Source organism: Acipenser ruthenus, chromosome 18, assembly GCF_902713425.1.
Source record: "Acipenser ruthenus chromosome 18, fAciRut3.2 maternal haplotype, whole genome shotgun sequence".
NCBI lineage: Eukaryota > Metazoa > Chordata > Actinopteri > Acipenseriformes > Acipenseridae > Acipenser > Acipenser ruthenus.
In genome coordinates this window covers 53379-81208 of record NC_081206.1, presented here as the reverse complement: position 1 = coordinate 81208, position 27830 = coordinate 53379, and the positions used below count along the sequence as shown (strand labels likewise).

The window sequence follows — 27830 nt, the reverse complement described above, 5'->3', positions numbered from 1 at the left end:
ACGTTTCAAGGTGCAGTTTCAGTGATCGTTCTTGAATAAATGCGGACGTGTCTCGTATTCTCTAATGAATGTGTGTTAACAGTTGCGTAATGTAGAATTATTGCATTTTAGCAATTATAAGAAACTGCCCCCCCCCCCCCCTTCGCATACACAGTAGCATTGTTATGCATTTTCTCACGGGCTTGTAAGCCGGGGGGCAGGGTTTAAAGCGAATAACTGAATAATTAGGGGCAATATTTGGAAAACAAACAATTGTCATCTGTTCGAGTATTTTCAATACCACCCCGTCAACACGCACATTATTAAGCGCCCTCAGATACAACACCGATACAGAACAAACCCTGTAAGTGACGTCATGCCACCAAGAAGGACGGTGAAAAAGAAACAGTCTAATAAAATTAATATATATTTGACAAAGCTGTTTTTTCTGGAGACTGAAAACGACTTAATAATCTATTTAAATTGAAAAATAAGATGTTTTTTTTTTGTTTGTTTTTTAATCAGCTTCTGTTCTAACTGTAATAATACAGCATTGGACTTTTTCAAAACTTTCTCAGGAAAAAAACAAACAAATCTCAGACCGTTTAAGAAAAACCTACGCAGCCCTTGTCCTAGAATAATGCGGTTGGTTCCTTCAGCTGCCACTCAGGCTGCCCAAGTCTGGCGGTGACGTAACCCTGTCTGCCTCAGACTGCCCGCCCCACCCCCCAGCGGATCTGTGTCGCTTTGGACTTGAATGAGGTGCAGAGGCAGCTTCGAGCCAGACAGAGAGACAGACAGATCATAAGTAGCGGCACCTCCTGTCTGCGCGAACCACCACCGTCTCCCAACTCCGGAGGGCAGGGGGGACAGAAGGCAGCTGCAACAGAAAAGACCCCCGTTAGCCACAACCTCTCTGCACCAGACACGCACCCCCGACCTCAGAACCAACGCTGGAAAGACGGAGGTGTCTAACTGGCTTTTTCCCGTCGTCGTTTTTTGTATTTAAATGTACAACTTCATGGGTCTGAATAGCACAGCAGCAGCAGCAGGATCTATCCAGCCCAATGTCTCCTGCACATGCAATTGCAAACGATCGTCGCTGTTCCAAAGTATGGAGATCAGTAAGTACTGCGAGACTGCTCTAGAACTCTTACACAAAGCATTGCCCTTGTGATTTCTGTGTGTGTGTGTGTGTGTGTGTGTGTGTGTGTGTGTGTGTGTGTTTGTATTCTCTTCTTAAGTTAAATACAGCATATGTGTGTGTGCTTACCCGCACCGCACAGTGCAGTCCAGTCATTATTGTTAAGTGTCTATGGTAAGTTAGCTGCCTGTTTCTGTTTCGCTGAGGCTGCCGTCATAAGCTGTCTCTGGCTAAGTTTGAGCTGCGTGCTGGTGCTAGTGTCGTGTTAAAGTTTCTGTAGGAGTTGTTTGTCTGTCTCTTTGTAGTTGCTCAGTGCTTTCACTCGATCTTCATTTGATCATTGTCAATGGAGAAACTACGTAGTTGGTAGGCTGATGATGATGATGATGATGATTATTATTATTATTATTATTATTATTATTATTTTAGTTTAGTTGGGTTTTAGCCAAAAAAAAAAGTTTTTGTATACCGAGACAATTTGCTGTGTACATTGTCAGTTTTTTTTTAAATAAGTGTGTGTGTGTGTGTGTGTGTGTGTGTGAGAGAGTGTGTGGTATACATGTGAGTGTGTGTGTGTGGTATACATGTGAGTGTGTGGTATACATGTGAGTGTGTGTGTGGTATACATGTGAGTGTGTGTGTGTGGTATACATGTGAGTGTGTGTGTGTGGTATACATGTGTGGTATACATGTGTGTGTGGTATACATGTAAGTGTGATTGTAGTAAACGTGTGTGTGTGAGTGTGTAGTATACGTGTGTGTGTGAGTGTGTAGTATACGTGTGTGTGTGAGTGTGTAGTATACGTGTGTGTGTGTGTGAGTGTGTAGTATACGTGTGTGTGTGAGTGTGAGTGTGTAGTATACGTGTGTGTGTGTGTGTGAGTGTGTAGTATACGTGTGTGTGTGAGTGTGTAGTATACGTGTGTGTGAGTGTGTAGTATACATGCGTGTGTGTGTCTCTGTGTGTGTGTGTGTGTGTAGTATACGTGTGTGTCTCTGTGTGTGTGTCTCTGTGTGTGTGTGAGTGTGTAGTATACGTGTGTGTGTCTGTGTGTGTGTGTGTGTGTGTGAGTGTGTAGTATACATGTGTGTCTCTCTGTGTGTGTGTCTCTGTGTGTGTGTGAGTGTGTAGTATACGTGTGTGTCTCTCTGTGTGTGTGTGTGTGCGTGCGTGTGTGTGTGTGTGCGTGTGTGTTGGCGGGCGGTTGTATTATTAGCACATCGAGCTGGATTGTTCCTCATTTCGTTTTGGGCTCTCCAGACAGTTTCACTTTGACTGGCACAGAGCCAGCAGTCACAACGGCTGTGTTCCCTGAGCCGGGACTCGGTGTGCATCGTTAGAAATGTCACATTCCTCGCTGTGTATGTATGTGTTTACAGTATGAAGGCAGATGTTACAACCAGTTCAGATTTACTGACACTAGGTAGCTGATTTCACTGCTGCCAGTCAATGGTGTGAAACACATTCCTTTAATTACCCGTCCCCTTTCCTAAACTCCAATACAATCCCAGCATTGCTGATGTTAACCCACTGGCCGCGGTGTGTGTGGGGGGGCTCTGACACTGCCAGTGGAACTTGTAATAAGAACCCCCCCCCCCCCCCCCCCCCTGAAAAGGCTGCTGCCAGTAGACTCACCACCAGCTATAGTCACCCAGATGTATATAATGTATGTATTGCCACTATAACACAGCTAACACCTCGGAGTGTTTTACTCCCCGTGTTGCCATGTTTGACTTTGTTACACATGCAGTATTGTTTATAAATGAAGTGCTGTATATCCTTGAGCAAATAGAGTGTTTTTGAGACCAAGGGTCTGATGAGATCCGGATGATGGCATCAGTGTGACAGTTACAGTGCTGTAGATAGGGCCACAAGCACTTCTTTACTGTTCTTCAAACACTCAAGCACGCTTATAAAAAGAACGGCTATGGTTGATAGAATCTCTCCTTGTTGTGTCTCTTGCTGTAGAGGGGTAATGAAGGCCAGCAATGGGCTTTGCTTCAGCTTTTTTGTTATGAGTCTAACTTTTCTTTGGCAGACAAGAGTGGAAAAAAATGGAATCTGATCTGTGGTGACTAACGTATTATTCTGGCAGCACCCTTTGTTTTAGAAAACTCAGTTTTGGATCGAGTCATTTTGAAGCCTGCACACATCTAGCTAATAATAAATGAGAAACACAGATCTGTCCTGCTGTAATCATCAGACGAGGGCTGGGGGCTTGGGGGGGGGGGGGCTTTTAGCTTTCTTATGATTCTGAAACTATTTCAGTATTCTGATCACCAGACAACCACAGGTATAACAGCTACTGTACGGGGAGGACTGTACCTCAAGATAACTTCACTCACTTGGAATATTCTGTGCTACACAAATAAATAAACAGGTATACCTCCGATGAGCTGTAAATAATCAGGTATACCTCCGATGAGCTGTTAATAAACAGGTATACCTCCGATGAGCTGTTAATAAACAGGTATACCTCCGATGAGCTGTAAATAAACAGGTGTACCTCCGATGAGCTGTAAATAAACAGGTATACCTCCGATGAGCTGTAAATAAACAGGGATACCTCCGATGAGCTGTAAATAAACAGGGATACCTCCGATGAGCTGTAAATAAACAGGGATACCTCCGATGAGCTGTTAATAAACAGGTATACCTCCGATGAGCTGTAAATAAACAGGTGTACCTCCGATGAGCTGTAAATAAACAGGGATACCTCCGATGAGCTGTAAATAAACAGGGATACCTCCGATGAGCGGAGTCTCAGAGTGTGTGTTTGAGAACCAGGCTCCATGTTCTGTACCATGCCTGGGGTCATGTTCTCTGTGCTCTGCTGTACTAACCTCAGTTATTCGTGCTGCCGCAGCTCGTAGTAAGGAGATCTCAGCATGCAGCCCCTAGTGATTACAGGAAGAGCTCAGTCAAGCAGTGATGCTTCTGCCCAGGCAGAGGACTGGTTAGTGCTGCTTTGCATAATCTCAAGACTCAGTCTAGTTATGTGTTATAGTTTGGCTCGGATGGGTAAATTGGCTACTTTCTAAGAAAGCCGGTATTCTTCAGTTTCAGTTCTTATCCCCGAGCCTTCCCTTCATTTTGCACGCAGCGTGCCAGCACTGAAAACCGCTGCAGTGGGGAATGCTGGCCTGTTCGATGGGATTGTGCAGGTAAACCAGTTCACAACATGTTTGATTTCTCCCGGTGTTTATTTGTGGTGGATTTCATTCAGTATGGGTTTGCAGTGAACGTGGGAGTGAGATCTAGACTAACAGTCCTCAATGTCTTCTTGGAGCATTCCCTGGAGAATGTCTAGACTTTAAGAAGATTGACGGCTGCAAGGTAAGAGGTGGTGTAAGCTGGAAGATGTAGCATCTCACTACTGGTACAAATCAATACCTATTATTGTTGACTATCTAATTAAGGCTGTCTCAGCAAACAGCATTGCACAGATGGGCTCCTTCATGTGAATGCAGTTTTCATGGTGTGCCGTGAATGCTGGGATTCAGCTCTGTTTCCATCCTCTAGCCTCCCCTTTCCGCAGTGTGCCAGCGGAGCTTCATTTACTTTATGAATTCAGTGCTCCCTCATAGCTTTGTGAACTTCATGACTGTGAACATAAAGAACACATCTTTCTTTCAGACAGCTAGTTAGGGACAGTTGCTTCAAAAACACAGAAAAACAAGCGACTTATGTTCTTTTATTTATAATATTTAAAAAATATATAATTCAATAAACTGAAAGATTTCCATCAGTCAGATAATTTATATATTACTTCGTCCTGCCACAATTACAGCATTCTGCCGTTGGTGGCACAGTGTGCCATGAATATAAGTGGCACAGTGTTATGCCCGCTCGGACGAGAGCAGGTTTGCTCTCGAGAGGTTGGCACGCTGCGTTGGTCAAGCACTCATCTCTCAATACTTTGTATAGGTGCTGGTCTGCTGCTTCAAACGGTGTGTGCTTCTGAAACCTACATTCACTGTGTGTGGTTTGCCAAGTATGTGTCTCACGTGATGCAGTAGCCCTGTGCAGCACAGTGGTGCTTCTGTATGATTGTGTTGTATAACATGCCTGCCTCACCAGCACCATCTTTAATGTTTCAGTTTGGTTGTGTCTGTGTTGCTCACATTGCAGGCATGCAGACAGCTATTATCGCAGTGTGTGTCAGGGCTATTTTCACTGTACAACACACCTTGGTCTATCGCCCTAAGCTTATACGCATCTGACAGCTTTCTAGATGAGTCTCTGTGTAAGAGAGCCGCACAGATCCAGCAGCTGACAGTATCTGAGAGTCTAAAAATCCAGCCAGAAAGCATGGAAATGAAATCTCTCTCTCTCTCTCTCTCTCTCTCTCTCTCTCTCTCATGCCTTTAGCAATTTGCGAAAGGCAGAGCCAGGCTGTAAAAATATTGACATTGAAATATTGGCACGAGAGGTATTCTTTCTTTCTTGATTTGATTAGATTTCTGCTGTATGCAGATTTGAACTTGATCTAACCTGTCAAGTCTGTTTTTATACACCATTCCTGCTGTAAAATAGCCGCAGTCATGCAGATTCAGTGCAGCGACTGGGCATATGAACATGCTGTGTGTGTTACACAGCCTACTCAAAGCTGTTTCAATTCACTGTCACATGCTATGTGTGTTACACAGCCTTCTCAAAGCTGTTTCAATTCACTGTCACATGCTATGTGTGTTACACAGCCTTCTCAAAGCTGTTTCAATTCACTGTAACATGCTATGTGTGTTACACAGCCTACTCAAAGCTGTTTCAATTCACTGTCACATGCTATGTGTGTTACACAGCCTTCTCAAAGCTGTTTCAATTCACTGTCACATGCTATGTATGTTACACAGCCCTCTCAAAGCTGTTTCAATTCACTGTAACATGCTGTGTGTGTTACACAGCCTCCTCAAAGCTGTTTCAATTCACTATAACATGCTATGTGTGTTACACAGCCTTCTCAAAGCTATTTCAATTCACTGTCACATGCTATGTGTGTTACACAGCCTTCTCAAAGCTATTTCAATTCACTGTCACATGCTATGTGTGTTACACAGCCTCCTCAAAGCTGTTTCAATTCACTATAACATGCTATGTGTGTTACACAGCCTTCTCAAAGCTATTTCAATTCACTGTCACATGCTATGTGTGTTACACAGCCTTCTCAAAGCTGTTTCAATTCACTATAACATGCTATGTGTGTTACACAGCCTTCTCAAAGCTGTTTCAATTCACTGTCACATGCTATGTGTGTTACACAGCCTCCTCAAAGCTGTTTCAATTCACTATAACATGCTATGTGTGTTACACAGCCTTCTCAAAGCTATTTCAATTCACTGTCACATGCTATGTGTGTTACACAGCCTTCTCAAAGCTGTTTCAATTCACTATAACATGCTATGTGTGTTACACAGCCTTCTCAAAGCTGTTTCAATTCACTGTCACATGCTATGTGTGTTACACAGCCTTCTCAAAGCTATTTCAATTCACTGTCACATGCTATGTGTGTTACACAGCCTTCTCAAAGCTGTTTCAATTCACTGTGCAGTTTATTGAGGAATCACATAGGCTCCCACTGAAACTGCAATTGAACCAGCAGGTTTATTTTTCCTTCTCTTGGTATTAGGCTGCACTAATATTCTTTTCCATGTTTACATGCTTTGTTTGCAGATCTTTCTTTTTCATGAAACATTGTCAGCAAGTAGCCTTTGCATTTCAACATTCCTGCAGCCCTCATTATTTAAAGAGTGTTTCATTCCCACTTCCTGTCATGTATTATATAGATATATAGAGAGATAGATCGAGATATAGGTGGATGTACAGAAGTACCAATAGTCATGCATCGTGCCCAGCTTTGAGTGACAGACCACTAAGTGGCCTGAACCACAAAATATAAAGATGTTGTGAATTAAACAGTAAATCTGCAAATATTGAACTTGACACGGCTTCTAGTGCCGGGTAAGCATGTCCTGCCTGCCCTTTTAAAAGAGGAAGCATCTCAACAAGCGCCATGGAACTGTAGAGTAAATCCCACACTCGCCCGTAGTATTGAGTCGTGTATCCCAACACTGCAGCACAGTATACAGCTGTATCCCAACACTGCAGCACAGTATACAGCTGTATCCCAACACTGCAGCACAGTATACAGCTGTAGCCCAACACTGCAGCACAGTATACAGCTGTATCCCAACACTGCAGCACAGTATACAGCTGTATCCCAACACTGCAGCACAGTATACAGCTGTATCCCAACACTGCAGCACAGTATACAGCTGTAGCCCAACACTGCAGCACAGTATACAGCTGTAGCCCAACACTGCAGCACAGTATACAGCTGTATCCCAACACTGCAGCACAGTATACAGCTGTATCCCAACACTGCAGCACAGTATACAGCTGTAGCCCAACACTGCAGCACAGTATACAGCTGTAGCCCAACACTGCAGCACAGTATACAGCTGTATCCCAACACTGCAGCACAGTATACAGCTGTAGCCCAACACTGCAGCACAGTATACAGCTGTAGCCCAACACTGCAGCACAGTATACAGCTGTAGCCCAACACTGCAGCACAGTATACAGCTGTATCCCAACACTGCAGCACAGTATACAGCTGTATCCCAACACTGCAGCACAGTATACAGCTGTATCCCAACACTGCAGCACAGTATACAGCTGTATCCCAACACTGCAGCACAGTATACAGCTGTATCCCAACACTGCAGCACAGTATACAGCTGTATCCCAACACTGCAGCACAGTACACAAGATCCAAGGAGTTTTACTGAATGGACAGGAAGTCAGTGTGTTTATTCTCAAATTGAATAGCTACGCTACAGGAGACCAATCCCGTTTTGCCCAAATAGTGAAGTGATACTGTAAGTGTGGATGTGTGTTTTGTATTGTCTGACTAAAGGGGTGAGGCAGCAGATCCCTGTCTGTGTCGGGTGGGTTGAATCCCACTGGTGAGTCATGCAGTGCACTGTGTGCTGTACAGTGTGGTGAAGCCCCCCCTGTCTCAGAGCTCTGACTCAGTCCTGTAGAGCACAGCGAGGCTCGTGATGGTGCAGAGTGGCTCCCCCTTACTGGTGCTGCTCTCACACGTACACCCATAGCACTGGTTTGGTAGAAGCTCTAGCGCTGAGCGCAGACGCTGCTGGATTCAGTGTCTGTCCAGCTTGAACACTGGAGCTCTGCCCTGGCTTGCCTGTGATTCAGGGGTTTTCAAGCTGCTTAGTCACAGTGTGGCTGCCACTTCACCGGCTGGCTGGGTGTCCGTGCCTCGTCCCCTCTGCCCCAGGCACACATGTGTGCAGCTCATTGTTGTCTGCGTTGCCAGTGGGCCAGACTGTCGATTTGTATTCATGAACCCAACTGGATAGAGAAGGGGGTGGGATTGGTGCTCTGCATCACACGCTTCTTTTACCAGCACTTTACTATTGACTCCAATCTCTGACAGGTAACCAGTAGCAACTGAACAGCAGTAATCCTCGCTCTCACAGCCTTCTGTAGAAGTTTCAAACATTTCAACAGCAAACAAAATAAAACCCCTGAATGCAAACGGGATCTTTGGCTGCACAGAATCGCTTGTTTAATTGTGTACAAGCTGCTGCATTGCTTCTTTATTGAGGTAGTGAGCTTTCCCTTTATTACACTTTGAGGTAGGCACTGTGCTTTACTGCAAGCAGTGACCTGTCTGTGCCTAACTGCTGCTGACCTGCAGGGGGCAGGTGTCACACACATCACACTGCACCTGTACAGCCCCCAGGTGGACTGGCCTGAAAGCAACGCAACGAGTCACCAGGGGCAGGGAGACAGAATACACCCCTCTGCATTCCTGTCTGACTCAGAGCCTGGCTCTATCTCCTGACTGTGTGTCTAGGAATGTTTATTACAGCCCTGTTGGTCTGGCACTGTCCAGGTTACTGCTGTTTGTATAAGTAAGCCAGCATTTAAAAAAAAAAAAAAGAGGCACACATAAAATCATAAGAAAATGTGCAGTATTCCACGCAGCGCTGTGCCGTGTGTCTCAACTGGACTGAGACTCGGGTCCTCTGAGGACAGTGTTCCACACAGCACTGTGCCGTGTGTCTCAACTGGACTGAGACTCGGGTCCTCTGAGGACAGTGTTCCACGCAGCGCTGTGCCATGTGTCTGAACTGGACTGAGACTCGGGTCCTCTGAGGACAGGGTTCCATGCAGCGCTGTGCCATGTGTCTGAACTGGACTGAGACTCGGGTCCTCTGAGGACAGTGTTCCACGCAGCGCTGTGCTGTGTGTCTCAACTGGACTGAGACTCGGGTCCTCTGAGGACAGTGTTCCATGCAGCGCTGTGCCATGTGTCTGAACTGGACTGAGACTCGGGTCCTCTGAGGACAGGGTTCCATGCAGCGCTGTGCCATGTGTCTGAACTGGACTGAGACTCGGGTCCTCTGAGGACAGGGTTCCATGCAGCGCTGTGCCGTGTGTCTGAACTGGACTGAGACTCGGGTCCTCTGAGGAGCCTGTAATGCTGTAGTCAGCAGGGGAGTTTAAGCTAGACTTCGCTTCCAACACAATACAGTGTGGTTTATTTTACATTTTGATTTTATGGCCGTCACATCAGTGAGTATCGCTTTGATGTAGCCACAGAATCCCATCTCTCTTTGAAATGCACAGATGTTTAACACAGCCTCCCCATCTCTGTCTCTCGCTCTGTCTGTCTGTGTGTCTCTCTCTCTCTCTCTCTCTCTAAAGTTACCCTGCACAAGTCACTCGGGATATCATATGGGCTGGTTCTATTTTTATATCGTTGTTTTACAGTTGTCTCCGTTTCTGATTTAATTATTAACTTTGGCACTGTCTCTTGCCAGTATTTGTTAGTCTGGTTTCTATGAGACACTCCTCCGGATCTGTTTTGCATGGGCTTGGAGAGACAGAGCCCTCCTATTGAGTTGCATTATTGAGACTCTGTTTCGGTTGCGTTCGTTCCTAATAAGGAGGCTGGGATTGCTACAATGCAGCAGTTGCATGGTTTTGGTTTGGCTCCATGAATGTTGGTGGATTCTAGTGTCTTAATGTTTTCTATTTCTTTGCAGCTGTAGCCTTGCATGGCAGTACATGGTACTGCACAATCCGTCATCCTAAAGCAAGCTGCAATGTTGTTGCTGATTCCTGCCGCTGGATTCAGAGAGGCAGCTGCAGTACAGAGCTGCTGATTTTCCAGACCCCTGTACTTCAGCTCATTTGTGGATTCATCATTTTTTTTATAACCTTTTTGTTATCAACTTCCTAGACTTTAGGGGAAAAGCCTAGAACAGTCTGTACTTTTAAACAAAAATACTGCAATAAATAAACAGAGACACTCTCAGGAGAAATGGTCAGGTTGTCACAATTTCGAAGCTCTAAGGAAGCTCTTTTGCTCGTCACGAAGTGAACATCAGCTCTGTCTGGCTGAGCGGATCCCTGCAGCTCCAGCTCAACTATCAGCTCTGTCTGGCTGAGCGGATCCCTGCAGCTCCAGCTCAACTATCAGCTCTGTCTGGCTGAGCGGATCCCAGCAGCTTTGTTAACATGAGACCCGACGACGCGGCCGCTTCATCGGGGACACGAGACCCGACGACGCGGCCGCTTCATTAACATCAGCTGCAAGCTCTCCATCTTTGGGTGTTGCGGCTCTCCTCGCAGCTCAGCCTTTTAAAGACTGAAGTTCGGCACAAGCGAGAGCCAGTGTGCAGACCCTTTGTCTGTGACCCAGCTGTACTGTACCCTCTGCCTTGAGGTCATTCGCAGTGTGAATACAGCCGGTGTCTGCAGTCCCAATGTCGGGGTCTATAAGAGAAGTAAGAGAGCGCTGGCAATGCAACAACACTTCAGAACAATCCTCTTTCTCTGAATAGTGCAGCTTGTGCAGTCATGGAGATTGTTGTTCGTTTGCAGTGATGAGACCTCTGTCTGGTCACTTCAGTCAGGCTCTTGTTGGTTTGTTCTCCAGACAGCCACTGTGTCCCATAGCTACTGCCTGAGAGAGGAGGGTGCTGGCAAGCGCTGTTCAACATTACACGAACCGGGACCTGGGAGATGGACTTCACAGCTCTTTCATGCTTAAAGCCAGGGTCTTGCAGACCTGGGAGATGGACTTCACAGCTCTTTCATGCTTAAAGCCAGGGTCTGGCAGACCTGGGAGATGCACTTCACAGCTCTTTCATGCTTAAAGCCAGGGTCTTGCAGACCTGAGAGATGCACTTCACAGCTCTTTCATGCTTAAAGCCAGGCTCTGGCAGACCTGAGAGATGCACTTCACAGCTCTTTCATGCTTAAAGCCAGGCTCTGGCAGACCTGGGAGATGCACTTCACAGCTCTTTCATGCTTAAAGCCAGGCTCTGGCAGACCTGGGAGATGCACTTCACAGCTCTTTCATGCTTAAAGCCAGGTTCTGGCAGACCTGGGAGATGCACTTCACAGCTCTTTCATGCTTAAAGCCAGGGTCTGGCAGACCTGGGAGATGCACTTCCTGGCTCTTTCATGCTTAAAGCCAGGCTCTGGCAGAGAGGGCTCTGATCACTTCCCTGCCAGTGATGCAGGATAGCTGCAGTGTGTTCTGTTCTTTTCTCTTGACACAGTTTTATTATTAGGCTGGTCTGGGGCTCTCTTTCATTTCAGAGCACTTCTTCCCCATGAAGGTCCCTAGTGTAGATGTTGTGGCCGATCGCTTTGCTCATTAATCACTTAGTTTCACACTGTCTGCTGTCCGGCTCGGTTTCAGATGACAGTGTCGATGGTACAGCTGCTTGCCTGCATCACAGTTCTTTGCAGGAGCTCATGTGTGTTGAGGGTGAATTGGGCAGCGCTGCTAGGGACACAGTAAGGATATTGAGAGCAGCTTTCCCACTGCTACTGGAGAGACAGGGGGAGAGGGGCAGGTAGAGGGAGAGGGGCAGGGAGAGGAGAGGGGCAGGGAGAGGAGAGGGGCAGGCTTGCTCCAGTGAGATATTCCATTTCAGGTTTTTGTTCCAGCATGACTGAGAAATTTGTACTTGATCATTTTACAGTACATTGTTAGTGGTATTATTATTATTATTATTATTATTATTATTATTATTATTATTATTATTATTTATTTCTTAGCAGACGCCCTTATCCAGGGCGACTTACAATCGTAAGCAAATACATTTCAAGTGTTACAATACAAGTAATACAATAAGAGCAAGAAATACAATAACTTTTGTTCAAGTAGTGGTAGTCAATAATAACAATAATAAAAAAAGCAAAAGACGCATCGCTTCAGGGAGTTCTAGTGCTGGATTATTTCCCATTCATGTGTACTATTTATTCTTAACACTTCAGGAAGATTAAATGTATTCTGTTCTGTTTCTATACACTTCGCGTAGGCTTCTTGTTCAGTCCTGAGTCTCTGTGGGCACAGTGCAAGCAGCTCCTGTGTGGAGCCCCCATTGTCTGGAAGTGGGGGCGTCTTGTGCTGTCTGGGCTATTGTTTGCCGCGGCTGCTGCTGCTGCTGCTGTCTGTGAATGAGCAGGATGTGTGAGAGCTGCTGGCTGTGAATGAGCAGGATGTGTGAGAGCTGCTGGCTGTGAATGAGCAGGATGTGTGAGAGCTGCTGGCTGTCTGTGAATGAGCAGGATGTGTGAGAGCTGCTGGCTGTCTGTGAATGAGCAGGATGTGTGAGAGCTGCTGGCTGTGAATGAGCAGGATGTTTGAGAGCTTCTGTCTGTCTGTGAATGAGCAGGATGTGTGAGAGCTGCTGGCTGTGAATGAGCAGGATGTGTGAGAGCTTCTGTCTGTCTGTGAATGAGTAGGATGTGTGAGAGCTGCTGGCTGCGAATGAGCAGGATGTGTGAGAGCTGCTGGCTGTGAATGAGCAGGATGTGTGAGAGCTGCTGGCTGTCTGTGAATGAGTAGGATGTGTGAGAGCTGCTGACTGTGAATGAGCAGGATGTGTGAGAGCTGCTGGGCTGGTCTCTGTCTCTGTCCCTGTCCCTGTCCCTGTCCCTGTCTCTACAGTTCCTCAGTAGTGGCCTAGCCAGCCCTGAGCTGTGAGGAAGGTCTGGTGGGGCGATACTTTTACTGCTTGTGTGGTAAATGTGCTACAATATTGCTGCACAAAACACTTTTTACTTAAACTTTAAACATAAAGGCAGCGATTTCCATTTTTTGGTGAAAACAAACTGTAATTGTTAACCATGCCTAATATTTGCACCTGACATGATGTCTTGAAAGGTGTGCATGTTTATTTTGTATTCTACTTGTATTCCAGTGTGACTGATCCACAGATCAGGGTGGTCAGGCTGGTGCTTGGTGGCTCTGAGTCCTGCCCTGGGCAGTGTGGCTCTCCTCCCTGTAGCTGAAACAGTGGAGCAGTGCATAGCATGCTACAAAGCTCCCCTCCCCTCCCCTCCCCACTCCCAGCACTTCAAATGGTCTTTGTTCTGGCTGTCTAGACATGATGCAAAAAAGGGAATACTCAATGCTGGCTGGCTGAGTGAGTGAGGGGCTTAACCCTTTGCATCCTGCAGCCCTCCCTGGATCCCAGAGACTGAAGGTACAGCAGCATGCAGTGCGTGTGGGGAATTGCTGTGGATATTCAGGGGCAACGCCACTCCATTGCATTTCACGAAGTCACTCAATGCAAACATGGGTTTTTATTTGAGTCCAATGTAGCCCTGTACACCACATACTGTAGTTGATGGCGTTAAGCATTTAGTTGTAGATTAAACATTGAGCAGGAAGGAGCTTTAGAAAAAGGGCCTTTGTATCCCAAGTTTCTCAAAAGCACATCTGGACTTGGGTACCTCTTGTATTCATTTGCATGTTGAGTTTCTCGCAGTCACTGTCTCACTTCTGTAAGATCCTCTTTTGTTTCCACACTGTAGTGCTCTTTGCTGAGTCTGCTTCAGCAGCACAGTGAAGTGATCACTGTTTACAAAGAGGCTTTGTCTGCCTTCAAGAGTTCAGAGGTGAAAGTTCAGAGTGTGGAGGAGGGGTTAACGACCCTGCTGTTCCGTCCAGTGATAACCAATGAGAGGCTGTTCTGGAGGAATCGTTGCTTTAAAACTCTGCTGTAAACAAGACGCATGAAGACGAATCTGCACACAGGTGTAGTTGTTTTATGTTTGTTTTTCAAATAAAGTTATTATTATTAATATTATTAATTTCTTAGCAGGCACCCTTATCCAGGGCGACTTACAATTGTTAAGATATCACATTATTTTTTACATACAATTACCCATTTATACAGTTGGGTTTTTACTGGAGCAATCTAGGTAAAGTACCTTGCTCAAGGGTACAACAGCAGTGTCCCCTACCGGGGATTGAACCCACAACCCTCCGGTCAAGAGTCCAGAGCCCTAACCACTACTCCACATTGCTGCCAACTGCACAACTCCCCCATAAAGCCTGTATTCACAGAGGAGCTGAGCGCGGCCCGCTGCCCCACCGCTTTCCATTGCGCAGAGCTCTGTTCATAAAGGTCAGCATTGTCCATTCTTCATCATGTCCTGGCATGAACAGCAGCATCCTATATCCCCCAGTTCCTATCCCTTTTTCAGGGCCTGCAGTTGTCAGGGATGAAGCTGTTTTAAACACAGATCGGGTATGCTAGAATAATAAGGGATGAAGCTGTTTTAAACACAGATAGGGTGTGCTAGAATAATAAGGGATGAAGCTGTTTTAAACACAGATAGGGTATGCTAGAATAATAAGGGATGAAGCTGTTTTAAACACAGATAGGGTGTGCTAGAATAATAAGGGATGAAGCTGTTTTAAACACAGATAGGGTATGCTAGAATAATAAGGGATGAAGCTGTTTTAAACACAGATAGGGTATGCTAGAATAATAAGGGATGAAGCTGTTTTAAACACAGATAGGGTGTGCTAGAATAATAAGGGATGAAGCTGTTTTAAACACAGATAGGGTATGCTAGAATAATAAGGGATGAAGCTGTTTTAAACACAGATAGGGTATGCTAGAATAATAAGGGATGAAGCTGTTTTAAACACAGATAGGGTATGCTAGAATAATAAGGGATGAAGCTGTTTTAAACACAGATCGGGTATGCTAGAATAATAAGGGATGAAGCTGTTTTAAAACATCTCTCGCATGAAAGGGGGGTTTGGGCTGAACTCATTGGCAGAATGTCTTTTGTTTTCTTCCTGGCATTAGATCCTGACTGGAAAAGTCTGAGCAGTCCTCTCTCAATCAGCATTGATGTACTTGCATCATTCTCCGTCTGTTGCAGCCTCTTTGTGTGTAATTGAGACCAGCGAGTGAGGTGCTTCCTTCTCTGCTGAAATGGCCTTTGTTACCCTGTCTAGACGTGATGCTGCCTGAATGCTTTGTGTGCCACAGAGAAGACAATGAAAGGCTCCGTTGCTGAATTTCAGTTGGGATTGTGAAAGTGCAACCCCTGCCTTCATATCATAACATGACTGTATTGCCTGATAGGGGGAGAAAGCCCAGTTTATCGCTGATGGGAGAGCGGGCTCCTCATATCGCTGATGGGAGAGCGGGCTCCTCATATCGCTGATGGGAGAGCGGGCTCCTCATATCGCTGATGGGAGAGCGGGCTCCTCATATCGCTGATGGGAGAGCGGGCTCTGCATATCGCTGATGGGAGAGCGGGCTCCTCATATCGCTGATGGGAGAGCGGGCTCCTCATATCGCTGATGGGAGAGCGGGCTCTGCGTATCGCTGATGGGAGAGCGGGCTTGGCTGTGCTGATCCAGGAGATTCCAGTAGATACTGTTGCTGCACAGGGTTACAATGGGAGTGTCTGAGTGTAAATGCCCCTGCAGATTCTCCAGAGAGCGAGTACAGTAGAACATGCTGGTTATCGGGGGAGGGGGGCGGGGGGGGCAGTTCTCTCTGAAGTGACCCAGAGTTGTCCTGGGCTGCAGGCTGTTCAGACGCTCCCTCTCCTCTACTCCACGTCTAGCACCACTATCACAGACTCGTGCCTCTGAGTTAAATGTTAGAACTGTCCCTGGCAGACAGAGTTAATGTCAGAGCTGTCAGCCCACAGGCACTGGGAGTGACACTGAAGTGTGCCTGAAAAATAAAGGCAATTTGCAGCAGTCAAGCTGAAAACCTCCAAGATGCCTCCCGCTGTACAGTTGGAGTGATGTTCCTGGAGTTGAGGGTACAGTGCTTTGCAATCTTGTGACTCCTCAATGGCTTCTCAGAGACTGGGGATAGGGACGATGTGCAGCCCATGTGTAATAAATAGATGGTACAAGCAGCATAATGACACCCTATATATTTCCAGGCGATTTCGGGAAAGGGGGAGAGAAAGGGGGCTAGTCTGCCCTCGTCTCTGTGGTCTACATTGTCCTACGACAGGACGTGGTTCATTAGTGGGGCGACTGTGTTGATTGGAAATGAAGATTGAAATCGACCTGCCAGTTTTGTGACTGCTGTCCCTGAAGTATGTGTTTTTGTTTGTTTTGTTTTTTCACATTCATTTCTTATTCAAATGAGGGGTAGCTTGGCTTGTGCCCTTCCTCAGACAAGATAAATGAGGCTGGGAGAGAATGGGATGGGTCCCGAGGGCTAGAATAACAATGAGCTCCTCTCCTGCCTTGTGAGACACAGCCGCTGCAAACAAGGTTACATTGTCATCCATTTGAGACAGTCAGAGCTCAAGGCCTGGGCAGAGGTGGCACTGTGAAGGATGACTGCAGGGGCTCGTTCATTCATTTACCCTGCAGCTGGTAGACGCCCAGGTTCTTGGTTTTGCGTTGCCTTGTAGTTGTGTTACTCTTTGTCCATTTCTCTTCATTTTTCAATACAAGATACTGAAACCTATTAAATTAGTCATTGTATAATAGGGTTTCTGTAATGCTACTTCATTGCTTAAAGATTTCATATAAGTTAAAGGGAATCAAATGTTGTTTTATTTAAACCTGTATAATTTAAAGCAGTAATGTTTCAGGAGAAGGATACAGTTGGTGCTCAGACTCCCCCCTGTCTTGGGTTAGGGTTCGTGTGGGGGTGACGGCCCCCCTGTCTGGGGTTAGGGTTCGTGTGGGGGTGACGGCCCCCCTGTCTGGGGTTAGGGTTCGTGTGGGGGTGACGGCCCCCCTGTCTGGGGTTAGGGTTCGTGTGGGGATGACACCCCCCCTGTCTGGGGTTAGGGTTCGTGTGGGGATGACACCCCCCCTGTCTGGGGTTAGGGTTCGTGTGGGGATGACACCCCCCCTGTCTGGGGTTAGGGTTCGTGTGGGGGTGACGGCCCCCCTGTCTGGGGTTAGGGTTCGTGTGGGGGTGACGGCCCCCCTGTCTGGGGTTAGGGTTCGTGTGGGGGTGACGGCCCCCCTGTCTGGGGTTAGGGTTCGTGTGGGGATGACACCCCCCCTGTCTGGGGTTAGGGTTCGTGTGGGGATGACACCCCCCCTGTCTGGGGTTAGGGTTCGTGTGGGGATGACACCCCCCCTGTCTGGGGTTAGGGTTCGTGTGGGGGTGACGGCCCCCCTGTCTGGGGTTAGGGTTCGTGTGGGGGTGACGGCCCCCCTGTCTGGGGTTAGGGTTCGTGTGGGGGTGACGGCCCCCCTGTCTGGGGTTAGGGTTCGTGTGGGGGTGACGGCCCCCCTGTCTGGGGTTAGGGTTCGTGTGGGGGTGACGGCCCCCCTGTCTGGGGTTAGGGTTAGTGTGGGGGTGACACTCCCCCTGTCTGGGGTTAGGGTTAGCGTGGGGGTGACACTCCCCCCCCGTCTTGGGTTAGGGTTAGGGTTAGGGTTAGTGTGGGGGTGACACCCCTCCTGTCTGGGGTTAGGGTTAGTGTGGGGTGACGGCCCCCCTGTCTGGGGTTAGGGTTAGTGTGGGGTGACACTCCCCCTGTCTGGGGTTAGGGTTCGTGTGGGGGTGACGGCCCCCCTGTCTGGGGTTAGGGTTCGTGTGGGGGTGACGGCCCCCCTGTCTGGGGTTAGTGTTAGTGTGGGGGTGACACCCCCCCTGTCTGGGGTTAGGGTTAGTGTGGGGGTGACACCCCTCCTGTCTGGGGTTAGGGTTCGTGTGGGGGTGACACTCCCCCTGTCTGGGGTTAAGGTTAGCGTGGGGGTGACACTCCCCCTGTCTCAGGAGACTTTGCATTGCACAGCTCAGGAAAACATTGGACTATCTTTTGAAGATGTCAGTCTGTTCAAATGCACTCAGGATGTGTGTTCTTTATTTCTGAATCGTCCTCAGTGTGCTTGTATAGCAGTCTGCAGTGAGGACAGAGGAAACTAAAGGGATTGAAATAGGATTTCTGTTCAGCACTGTTCTGTCAAGTGCCACATCCTGTAGCGCCCATATGAATGAGTAAAAGAAAAAGGTTTCTGCAGTCAGTGAGTGGAATGATGTCACGAGCAGCACAGTGCAGTCACTCGCTGCCACACTAAACAGGAACATCTGCGAGATACTGCTCACAAGCAAGGCCAGCACTGAAGCTGGCATCCCATGGAAAATAACTGGAGACACATTTGAATTCTTCTTTTCTTTTTTTCTGTGTAATTTGCTGGCTGTCCACTGAAATGGATAGTGCCGTTTCTACACAGACACACAGGGCCCCCTGTCTGTACCTTGTCTTCTTAAACACTGCATATTTATACACAATGCCAATTGATTTTTAGCCCTCTCATAAAAACACTCTGTCCCAAGTGCATGAGAGGAATAGTAAGTGTTGTCAGCCCCCCCCCCTCGGTCCCTGTCAGTCTGCCGGGGTACTGTGTTGTCAGCCCCCCCCTCCCCTCGGTCCCTGTCTGTCTGCTGGGGTACTTGCAGCTGTCTGGCTTCGCTCTGACCAGGGATGCCCTGACCAGGGGGAGGGGGTTCCCTTTAACCTTTAACCTTTCTTGTCAGCTTCCATTGTGTGTCCTGGTTTGGTTGTGTTGCAGCCTGTGCACGTAGCTGTGCTCTCAGCAGCTGCTTCTCCTGGTTCTCGGACGGATTCTCTGAAAGGGGGCTGCTCTTTCCAAATCTTCAGTCTCCTCTTTGCCTATGACATACACTTCGTGTGTCACCGCAGGAGCGAGATGCAAGTGAAAGTGCTGTTTTCCATTCGGATGTGCAGTTGCTCTTTTTAAATGACGGTATGGTGTTAGTTTATATATGGAGTGGATATGATTAGTTCTCTGAGACACTGCAGGGACTCTCTACTATATTAGAGGAGTGGCAGTGAACCTCTTGGGCTTGTCTCGACTGCAGTCTCCCATTAAATCAACTCTCTGAGTCTCGAGAGACACACAGCAACTGAGCATTGGAGGAGGGAGACCTCCTCGAACGAGCCTCCGACTGTGTGATAGAAAGAGACCCTGGACACTGCCCTGACTCGGAGAGAACAGTGCCCGTTTCTACTGCGTTTAGGATGGGGTCTTTGCACAGGGTGTTGAACCTTTCAGTTGGAGTTGCTCCTGTTTCAGTCCGGCAGCAGCTCAGGCAGTTTGTGAAGAAGAGGAAGCTCATTGCACTGCTCCTGCTGTCCCTATGCCTCCCACCAGGGGGCGCTTCATTGATGTCTTGCTCCTGGGCAGCGCTGCAGACTGCTAGCTGTCAGCCTGTCGGAGCTGTTCACGGGAGGCTGTCTCAGTGTATGTGAGTGTAGGAGCTGTTCATGGGAGGCTGTCTCAGTGTAGGAGCTGTTCATGGGAGGCTGTCTCAGTGTAGGAGCTGTTCATGGGAGGCTGTCTCAGTGTAGGAGCTGTTCATGGGAGGCTGTCTCAGTGTAGGAGCTGTTCATGGGAGGCTGTCTCAGTGTAGGAGCTGTTCATGGGAGGCTGTCTCAGTGTAGGAGCTGTTCATGCGAGGCTGTCTCAGTGTAGGAGCTGTTCACGGGAGGCTGTCTCAGTGTATGTGAGTGTAGGAGCTGTTCATGGGAGGCTGTCTCAGTGTAGGAGCTGTTCATGGGAGGCTGTCTCAGTGTAGGAGCTGTTCATGGGAGGCTGTCTCAGTGTAGGAGCTGTTCATGGGAGGCTGTCTCAGTGTAGGAGCTGTTCATGGGAGGCTGTCTCAGTGTATGTGAGTGTAGGAGCTGTTCATGGGAGGCTGTCTCAGTGTAGGAGCTGTTCACGGGAGGCTGTCTCAGTTTAGGAGCTGTTCAAGGGAGGCTGTCTCAGTATATGTGAGTGTAGGAGCTGTTCATGGGAGGCTGTCTCAGTGTAGGAGCTGTTCATGGGAGGCTGTCTCAGTGTAGGAGCTGTTCATGGGAGGCTGTCTCAGTGTAGGAGCTGTTCATGGGAGGCTGTCTCAGTGTAGGAGCTGTTCATGGGAGGCGGTCTCAGTGTAGGAGCTGTTCATGGGAGGCTGTCTCAGTGTAGGAGCTGTTCATGGGAGGCTGTCTCAGTGTAGGAGCTGTTCATGGGAGGCTGTCTCAGTGTAGGAGCTGTTCATGGGAGGCTGTCTCAGTGTAGGAGCTGTTCATGGGAGGCTGTCTCAGTGTATGTGAGTGTAGGAGCTGTTCATGGGAGGCTGTCTCAGTGTAGGAGCTGTTCACGGGAGGCTGTCTCAGTTTAGGAGCTGTTCAAGGGAGGCTGTCTCAGTATATGTGAGTGTAGGAGCTGTTCATGGGAGGCTGTCTCAGTGTAGGAGCTGTTCATGGGAGGCTGTCTCAGTGTAGGAGCTGTTCATGGGAGGCTGTCTCAGTGTAGGAGCTGTTCATGGGAGGCTGTCTCAGTGTAGGAGCTGTTCATGGGAGGCGGTCTCAGTGTAGGAGCTGTTCATGGGAGGCTGTCTCAGTGTAGGAGCTGTTCATGGGAGGCTGTCTCAGTGTAGGAGCTGTTCATGGGAGGCTGTCTCAGTGTAGGAGCTGTTCATGGGAGGCTGTCTCAGTATATGTTCTTATTGTATTACTTGTATTGTAACGCTTGAAATGTTTTTGCTTACGATTGTAAGTCGCCCTGGATAAGGGCGTCTGCTAAGAAATAAATAATAATAATAATAATAATAATATGTGAGTGTAGGAGCTATTCATGGGAGGCTGTCTCAGTGTAGGAGCTGTTCATGGGAGGCTGTCTCAGTGTAGGAGCTGTTCATGGGAGGCTGTCCCCAGTACTGGTCTGCAGATCAGCAGGCCAGTCTGCTCTGATGCCATTCCTCCCCCTTCCCTTTGTTCTGCTGCCACAGAGCTGAGCTCCTGTTTAGAATAATCAGCTGTTATCATGTGACGCAGGCTGTAAACTCTGAAGTCTGGACGAATTATCTTTCTATAAGGAACACTGTGAACCAGAGGATTGCACAGTTCTTCACACAACCCGGCTACATTTTGAATTTTTGTAGATAGCTGTAATTGATTTTTTTTTTGTGACAAATGTGTATACAAATGCATCTGTTCACATAGCTTGTGTGTGTGTGTGCGTACGTATATACAGACCTGGTCTGTTTGAGAGCACTCACTGCTCAATTCTGTGGGTGAAAAAGAACAAACAAAGAAACTAGGCTACAGCACAAATGAGCAGAGGTCTGTTTTCTTGTGTTTGGTTAAAGCCACCCAGAGGTCCGAGGCTGTGCACACACTATAAATTGACCAGGGGCTTGTTTTGCTTTCTAAACATATACTCATGCATTTTTAGCATTTAACCTTTCCTAATTTCCATGCACTGGCCCCTTGACATGCTGTTGCCTGCAGCACCCCCTGCTGAAAGGAGCAGCTGCAGGCTCCCTTGCTGCTGTCTGCTGCTCTTCGGAGCCCTGCACTCTGCTGCACTGAACAGAGCAGCAGTGTCCCTTGTGATTGAGTCACTGCTGTGGAGCTTCCAGACAGCGGTGTCATCGGGAGCTCTTCTGCAACTCATTCCAACTGGAGTCTTCAATTAATACAGAAACCCTACAGCACAGTACTGCCTGAAACCTGAGCCACTTCATTCCAGTCACGGCAGGACGTGACACACACTGAGAGACGGGCACTACAGTCTATCCTATTGAATCATTCCGTAGCTGTGTGATCTGTAGCACGTGCTGTATCAATCACACTGTGACTGAAGAATCTGGATGGGACAGAGTAGACCTAAATGAAGACACAAGTGTGCATGTGGTTTTTGTAATGCAGCACCATGACTAGTTCAGCTGTGTTCTAGATTACTGCAGTGATGTTCTGTACGGAGTAGTGAGAGATCTGTTGTTTTTGCACTGCCCCACACGGTGGGGGTGCGTGGGGGTGCGTGCGTGTGTGTGTGTGTGTGCGCGCGTGCGTGCGTGCGTGCGTGTGTGCGTGTGTGGTGTGCTGTGCTGTCCTAACCCCAGTGCTTTGTGTTTCCTCTCTGTAGCCCAGTTGGAGTTTGTGCAGATCATTATAATCGTGGTGGTGATGATGGTGATGGTGGTGGTGATCACATGCCTGCTCAATCACTACAAGCTCTCGGCACGCTCCTTCATCACCCGGCACAGCCAGGTCCGCCGGCGAGACGAGACCCTGTCCTCGGTGAGTTAACCCCTTCAGTACCTCTGCATGGTTCTTTAGCTTTGTACTTTACATGGATTGCCGGCCATTCTCCTTGCTGCTCTCAAAGCCCCCAAAACAATCCAACACAAACACACACTCAGAAAAGTACCACTGTGCTTCAACAGTGTCACGTTAACATTCCAGTTATTAAAATTCCTTCCCGCTGTAATGAGGAGGACACAGAAACCCAGCTCCAGACGTCTCCTCCTTTCACACCTCGGGGTGTTCACATCACTGCTTCCTTGAAGGCACAGCTTCCCCTTGTGAGCTGCCAGGATACTGGAGTCTGTGTCTGCCTTCCTCCCTTCCATCCCAGCTGCACATTTCACAAGTCCTCTCACTTTCACTCCAGTACATTGTAATGTGCTTTTTGTATTTCAGGAAGGAAGTCTGTGGCCTTCGGACAGCTCTGTGCCAGCGAACGTAATGACAGAGGTAGGACATATTCCGTTTCAACAATTAGCTCTTGTAGTAGCAGCGATGAAGGGTCATCTAATCCTGTGTGTTCAATGCAATCCTCTGCCTACCTGCAGGATCTCTTGTAATATGGCAGTGAAAGGAGCAGCTGCGCTTTGGTATGGTTTACCTTTCAGCCAGTAAAGCACTTTGCAGCGTGTTCAGTACACACTGCATGCATCTCTTCTGCTGTGCAGTAGTAAATGATTTCTATTCCAGCTCAGACAGCGACCCTGGGATTGTGCATATCTGTTAAACTGCAAACACAATGCACAGACAGGAGCCTGCAGACGCAATGTGACTTCCACACCCAGCACTCTTCAAGAACACCCTGCTTTGTGATTCTAAAGAGCAGGACGGGGTGAAGGGAAGAGGGTTGGAGCGGACCGGGGCTGTGCTGTAGTGCCCAGACCGAGGGTTAGAATGACCTGTGTTCTGTACGGTTTGAGCCGTCTTGTATCATGGTCTATCCAAGCCGTTATTCCGTACAGAAATGTTCACAACAGCACTTGATAAGTGAGTGATCTGCTCTAGCAGCACTGTTTTTAAATGGCGTCATGGATTTTCAGTTAGTATTGTGTCGCCTCTCACCCAGTGTGCTCGAGGTCGAAACAGCATTTTAAAAAGGAGCTCAACTCATTTTACAGAAACTTCAATCAGAGTCTTGAGCTTTTTCAAGTGCTTGAACCTGTGCTGTAAGAGTAACGGCTCTTCATTAAAGATGTAACACTGAGAGAGACTGAAGTCAAGTGTAAAAACTCAAACATTTCATCTGCTGGCTCCATTGGTTGCTTGTGTTGATTTCCAGTTGCTAAGCGCTCCCCCTGTGCTGCGCCCCTCCTAATTGTTTCCCTGTTTCCTCAGCAGCAGATGTACACTCCGCGTCCCGCCGACAGGCTGGCGGTGCCATCGTACCTGCAGAGGGACAGATTCAACCGCTTCCAGCCCACCTACCCCTACCTGCAGCACGAGATCGACCTGCCCCCCACCATCTCCCTGTCGGATGGGGAGGAGCCGCCTCCCTACCAGGGGCCCTGCACCCTGCAGCTGCGGGACCCCGAGCAACAGCTGGAGCTGAACCGAGAGTCTGTCCGCGCCCCACCCAACCGCACCATCTTCGACAGTGACTTGATCGACACCTCCCTGTACGGGGGTCCCTGCCCCCCCAGCAACAACTCGGGCATCAGTGCCACTTGCTACAGCAGCCAGGGCCGGATGGAGGGGCCGCCACCCACGTACAACGAGGTCATCGGGCACTACCAACCCGGCTCCACGCTTTACCATCACCATAGCAACCACCCCGGGACGCCGCCCCTCCTGCACAGCAACAGACTCAACCAATCACAGCTCAGTGGCCTTGAGAGCACGAACGCACGCAACCAAGAGAAGCAGAAAGGGCACCCTGTCTGAAACCGCGGCAACAGACTCCTTAAACACTGTCTGTGCACTTCATTTAAATAAAGGGGTGGAGTCCCGGGCCCAGGCTCCTCCCCTGTTGTATAAAGTAAATATTTCCTTGTTCTGTGTCGTCCAAGTGCTCACAGCTTTGCAAGGTGTTTATCTTGTTTTTTTTACGTATTGAGGAATTCTAAAGATTTCTAATAATTATTATTATTATTATTATTATTTGAGCAGTGTGTGTGAATGCTTTACGTCTTTTAATTCACTTTTGAAGAAACGTTTGCACAAAACAATCCGAAGTTTATTTGAAGATCTGCAATATGTATCATAAGAGAAACGTATGTGTGAGGGCAGGGGGTATTTTTGTAAAAGAAATGATTATAAAGAGAAAACTAGTTGTAGTTTTTTGTTTTGTTTGATAACTAGTTCAATGGCAGTTTTTTGAGTGCCAACTCAAAGATGTGTTTAACATTGCGTTAAAAAAGCACGAATCCAGAGTTATTTATATAAATGTTGAAATCTTGCACTATTTTTTAATGTAAATTGCAAGCAGACGCTTGCTCCAGTGAAAGACCTCTGTTGTGTTCAGACGTGTGCGTGTGCGTGTGCGTGTGCGTGTGCGTGTGCGTGTGTGTGTGTGTGCGTGTGTGTGTGTGCGTGCGCAGGGTGGAAGAGCGCTTTGCCAATGAAATTCCAGCAGAATCCACTGTTAATGGAAGAGGAAGCTGAGAGGCATGTGAAAGATTTAGAGGAGAAAAAGGGCAAACAGCACTTCACAGCACAAACTTTACAGCTGAAATTTCCAGCTAGACTCAAAGTAACAGCAATCCTTATTGGGCTGTAAGTGTGGTCCGATCACACTGACTGTGATTCCCAACTGCTGAACTGCAGTGACCATTTAGGAGGACAGGGGGCAGTGTGGCTCCAGTACAGTCAAGCAACAGAGCGGAACAAACGGAACACTCTGTATCTATTGTTTATGAAAAACAGGATGAATAAAAATGTCAGTATAGCACTCATCTACATTATAAATGATATTAAGAAGAAAAAATGTGACTGGAGTCCAACTGTATGTACGCCCTGGATTATAAGAAAACCCTGGAACCCTTGGCGCATCAATGCAAGTCCTTTCATTAACACTCCAGTAATGCTGTTTCCTGCTTTGAGCTGCTTTGGAAATCTTGCTGTAAAATGCGGGTTCTCTTTGAGGAATTGGGCATCTCTCAGCACTTTAAAAAGTGGCAGGGAAACAAAGTGTTTAGTCAGTATTGTGATGTCTTGATATGCAACGGTTCCCTTGTGAGTCCAAATCCAAAAAAGAAGCCTTTGCTCTCGCGTGTTTGTTTAGCAGTGAAAGAATGGCCGTGGAATCCCTTTATCTTTGTGTTCATCTCAATGCTTTATTCAGTGGGTCGAGGAATAACCTCGGTGCTGAGCGCTTGCCATCCTGTAAATATTGAATCATTTCTTTCATGTGCATTATTCTCTAATTGAACTCCTCCTTGCTATCACTGTGGTTTGTTTTAACTTTGACCACAAAGGGAATGAAGTGTAATACTGGATAAACCACATTTCTGCCATGAACACTAATCCTGACTAAAGCACGGGGAGTCCAGTGGGTTCTGTGTTTCCAGGGCCCAGCACAACTTCACTTGTTTTGGTCAGATGGAACATTCATTGCCAGCAAGCTACATTTCAGCTCGTCTCCGCGTTCTACAGATCTGTCGCAATTGGCTACAATCTGTGTGTCTTGAAGGCAGTGTATGCACACAGGTAAACCCCAATAAGATTGTACCATGTTGAAGCAGGTAGGGGGAGACCTGTAATCACATCCATGTTGACCAATCCAGGTATTGCACCGTCACGGCTGAACTGTCCCTCGTTGACCCCTGTCAGCATGAAGTGTCCGACTGCACTGAAAGGCTGACGTTCCAGAACACAATCCAGCTCTGGCATTTCAGAGGCTGCGTTACAGCAGCAGACAGTATAATCAGGGCCGTGCCTCTCTGTTCCATTAACACGAGTGACGTGTCGTTTCTGCTGTAACCTTCATTGTGCAGACCAGTGTGCTGCGGGTCTGTGGAAAAGATACATGTGTTGACAATAGAGGTAATTGGGAGAACGTTGCAATATACCTACTATTTGCCTTTTTGATAATGGAGTTGTTGTTTAACTTAGAAGTGTAAGGAGGGTTTGTGTTTGTTTTTTTGTTTTTTTTTTACAGTTCACTATTTGTGTAAATTCTTCTACATTTCTTCCTATAATTTTACCGTAAGTTTAAAATCTTATGAACCAGGCATGTACATGTACATGTAGATGTATTTACTTTCTTGTTCCCTGTGTTGCGTTTGTTTTACTTTTTTTCTGATTTAAAGGACCACATGTAAGGCACTTAAGCATTGGATCAAACCAGAAAAACAATGATTTGAACGAGAGCAGAGAGTGGAGATGGATGAACTGAATGAGGAGAGAGGGATGGATGAACTGAATGAGGAGAGAGGGATGGGTGGACTGAATGAGGAGAGGGATGGGTGGACTGAATGAGGAGAGAGGGATGGATGAACTGAATGAGGAGAGTGGGATGGATGAACTGAATGAGGAGAGGGATGGGTGGACTGAATGAGGAGAGAGGGATGGATGAACTGAATGAGGAGAGTGGGATGGATGGACTGAATGAGGAGAGAGGGATGGATGGACTGAATGAGGAGAGAGGGATGGATGAAATGAATGAGGAGAGAGGGATGGATGAACTGAATGAGGAGAGAGGGATGGGTGAACTGAATGAGGAGAGAGGGATGGGTGGACTGAATGAGAGAGGGATGGATGAACTGAATGAGGAGAGAGGGATGGATGAACTGAATGAGGAGAGAGGGATGGATGGACTGAATGAGGAGAGAGGGATGGATGAACTGAATGAGGAGAGTGGAGATGGATGAACTGAATGAGGAGAGAGGGATGGGTGGACTGAATGAGGAGAGGGATGGGTGAACTGAATGAGGAGAGAGGGATAGATGAAATGAATGAGGAGAGGGATGGGTGGACTGAATGAGGAGAGAGGGATGGGTGGATGGACTGAGGAGAGAGGGATGGGTGGACTGTGAGGAGTTAGTCCCTGTGCTAATGGAGTGACACACAGATGCACACACATCCACAATGGCAATATTGTGACACAGCTAGCGCTGGTCATGCTGAAAGCTTAATGGACTGCAGTAAGAACACTGATCCATTCTCTCTGTGTATTTAGCAGGACTGTGTCCACATGATGCTCCATTCCAGCACATAGACACTCATTCACACGGCTCTCCTGCTTTGGTCAGTGGACTGAATTAAAAGCATAAAAAAGGAGAACATGTTACATGTTTGTTTCTATTTCTTTCTTTTTTTTCTTCATGAGCATTTGCGGTACTCAATGGATCAGCCATGCTTGTTTGTAAACAGTGT

The 27830-nt window shown here is 47.6% G+C and overlaps 1 protein-coding gene across 3 annotated transcripts; it reads left to right on the top strand.

Annotated features, from left to right (window-relative positions):
- Window positions 1-643: 643 nt before the first annotated feature.
- On the top strand, window positions 644-27160 carry LOC117399601 (protein TMEPAI-like). 3 transcript variants are annotated; one of them, XM_033999082.2, is made up of 5 exons: window positions 984-1103; window positions 13995-14217; window positions 22357-22511; window positions 22914-22967; window positions 23853-27160. In XM_033999082.2, the coding sequence occupies exons 2-5, from the start codon at window positions 14196-14198 to the stop codon at window positions 24396-24398; spliced, it is 777 nt and encodes a 258-aa protein (XP_033854973.1). In that variant the 5' UTR covers window positions 984-1103; window positions 13995-14195; the 3' UTR covers window positions 24399-27160. The 3 variants fall into 3 exon arrangements, with proteins under 3 accessions (XP_033854893.1, XP_033854819.1, XP_033854973.1); XM_033999002.3 differs by lacking the exon at window positions 13995-14217 and having other exon boundaries at window positions 644-1103; window positions 23856-27160; XM_033998928.3 differs by lacking the exon at window positions 13995-14217 and having other exon boundaries at window positions 645-1103.
- Window positions 27161-27830: the final 670 nt, after the last annotated feature.

Excerpts from the sequence above, each read along its gene's own strand:
- LOC117399601 (XM_033998928.3), top strand. The coding sequence starts at position 989 with ATGTACAACTTCATGGGTCTGAATAGCACAGCAGCAGCAGCAGGATCT. Across the intron at positions 1,104-22,356 it reads GTTCCAAAGTATGGAGATCA|CCCAGTTGGAGTTTGTGCAG; the intron begins GTAAGTACTGCG and ends TCCTCTCTGTAG. Across the intron at positions 22,968-23,852 it reads CAGCGAACGTAATGACAGAG|CAGCAGATGTACACTCCGCG; the intron begins GTAGGACATATT and ends CTGTTTCCTCAG.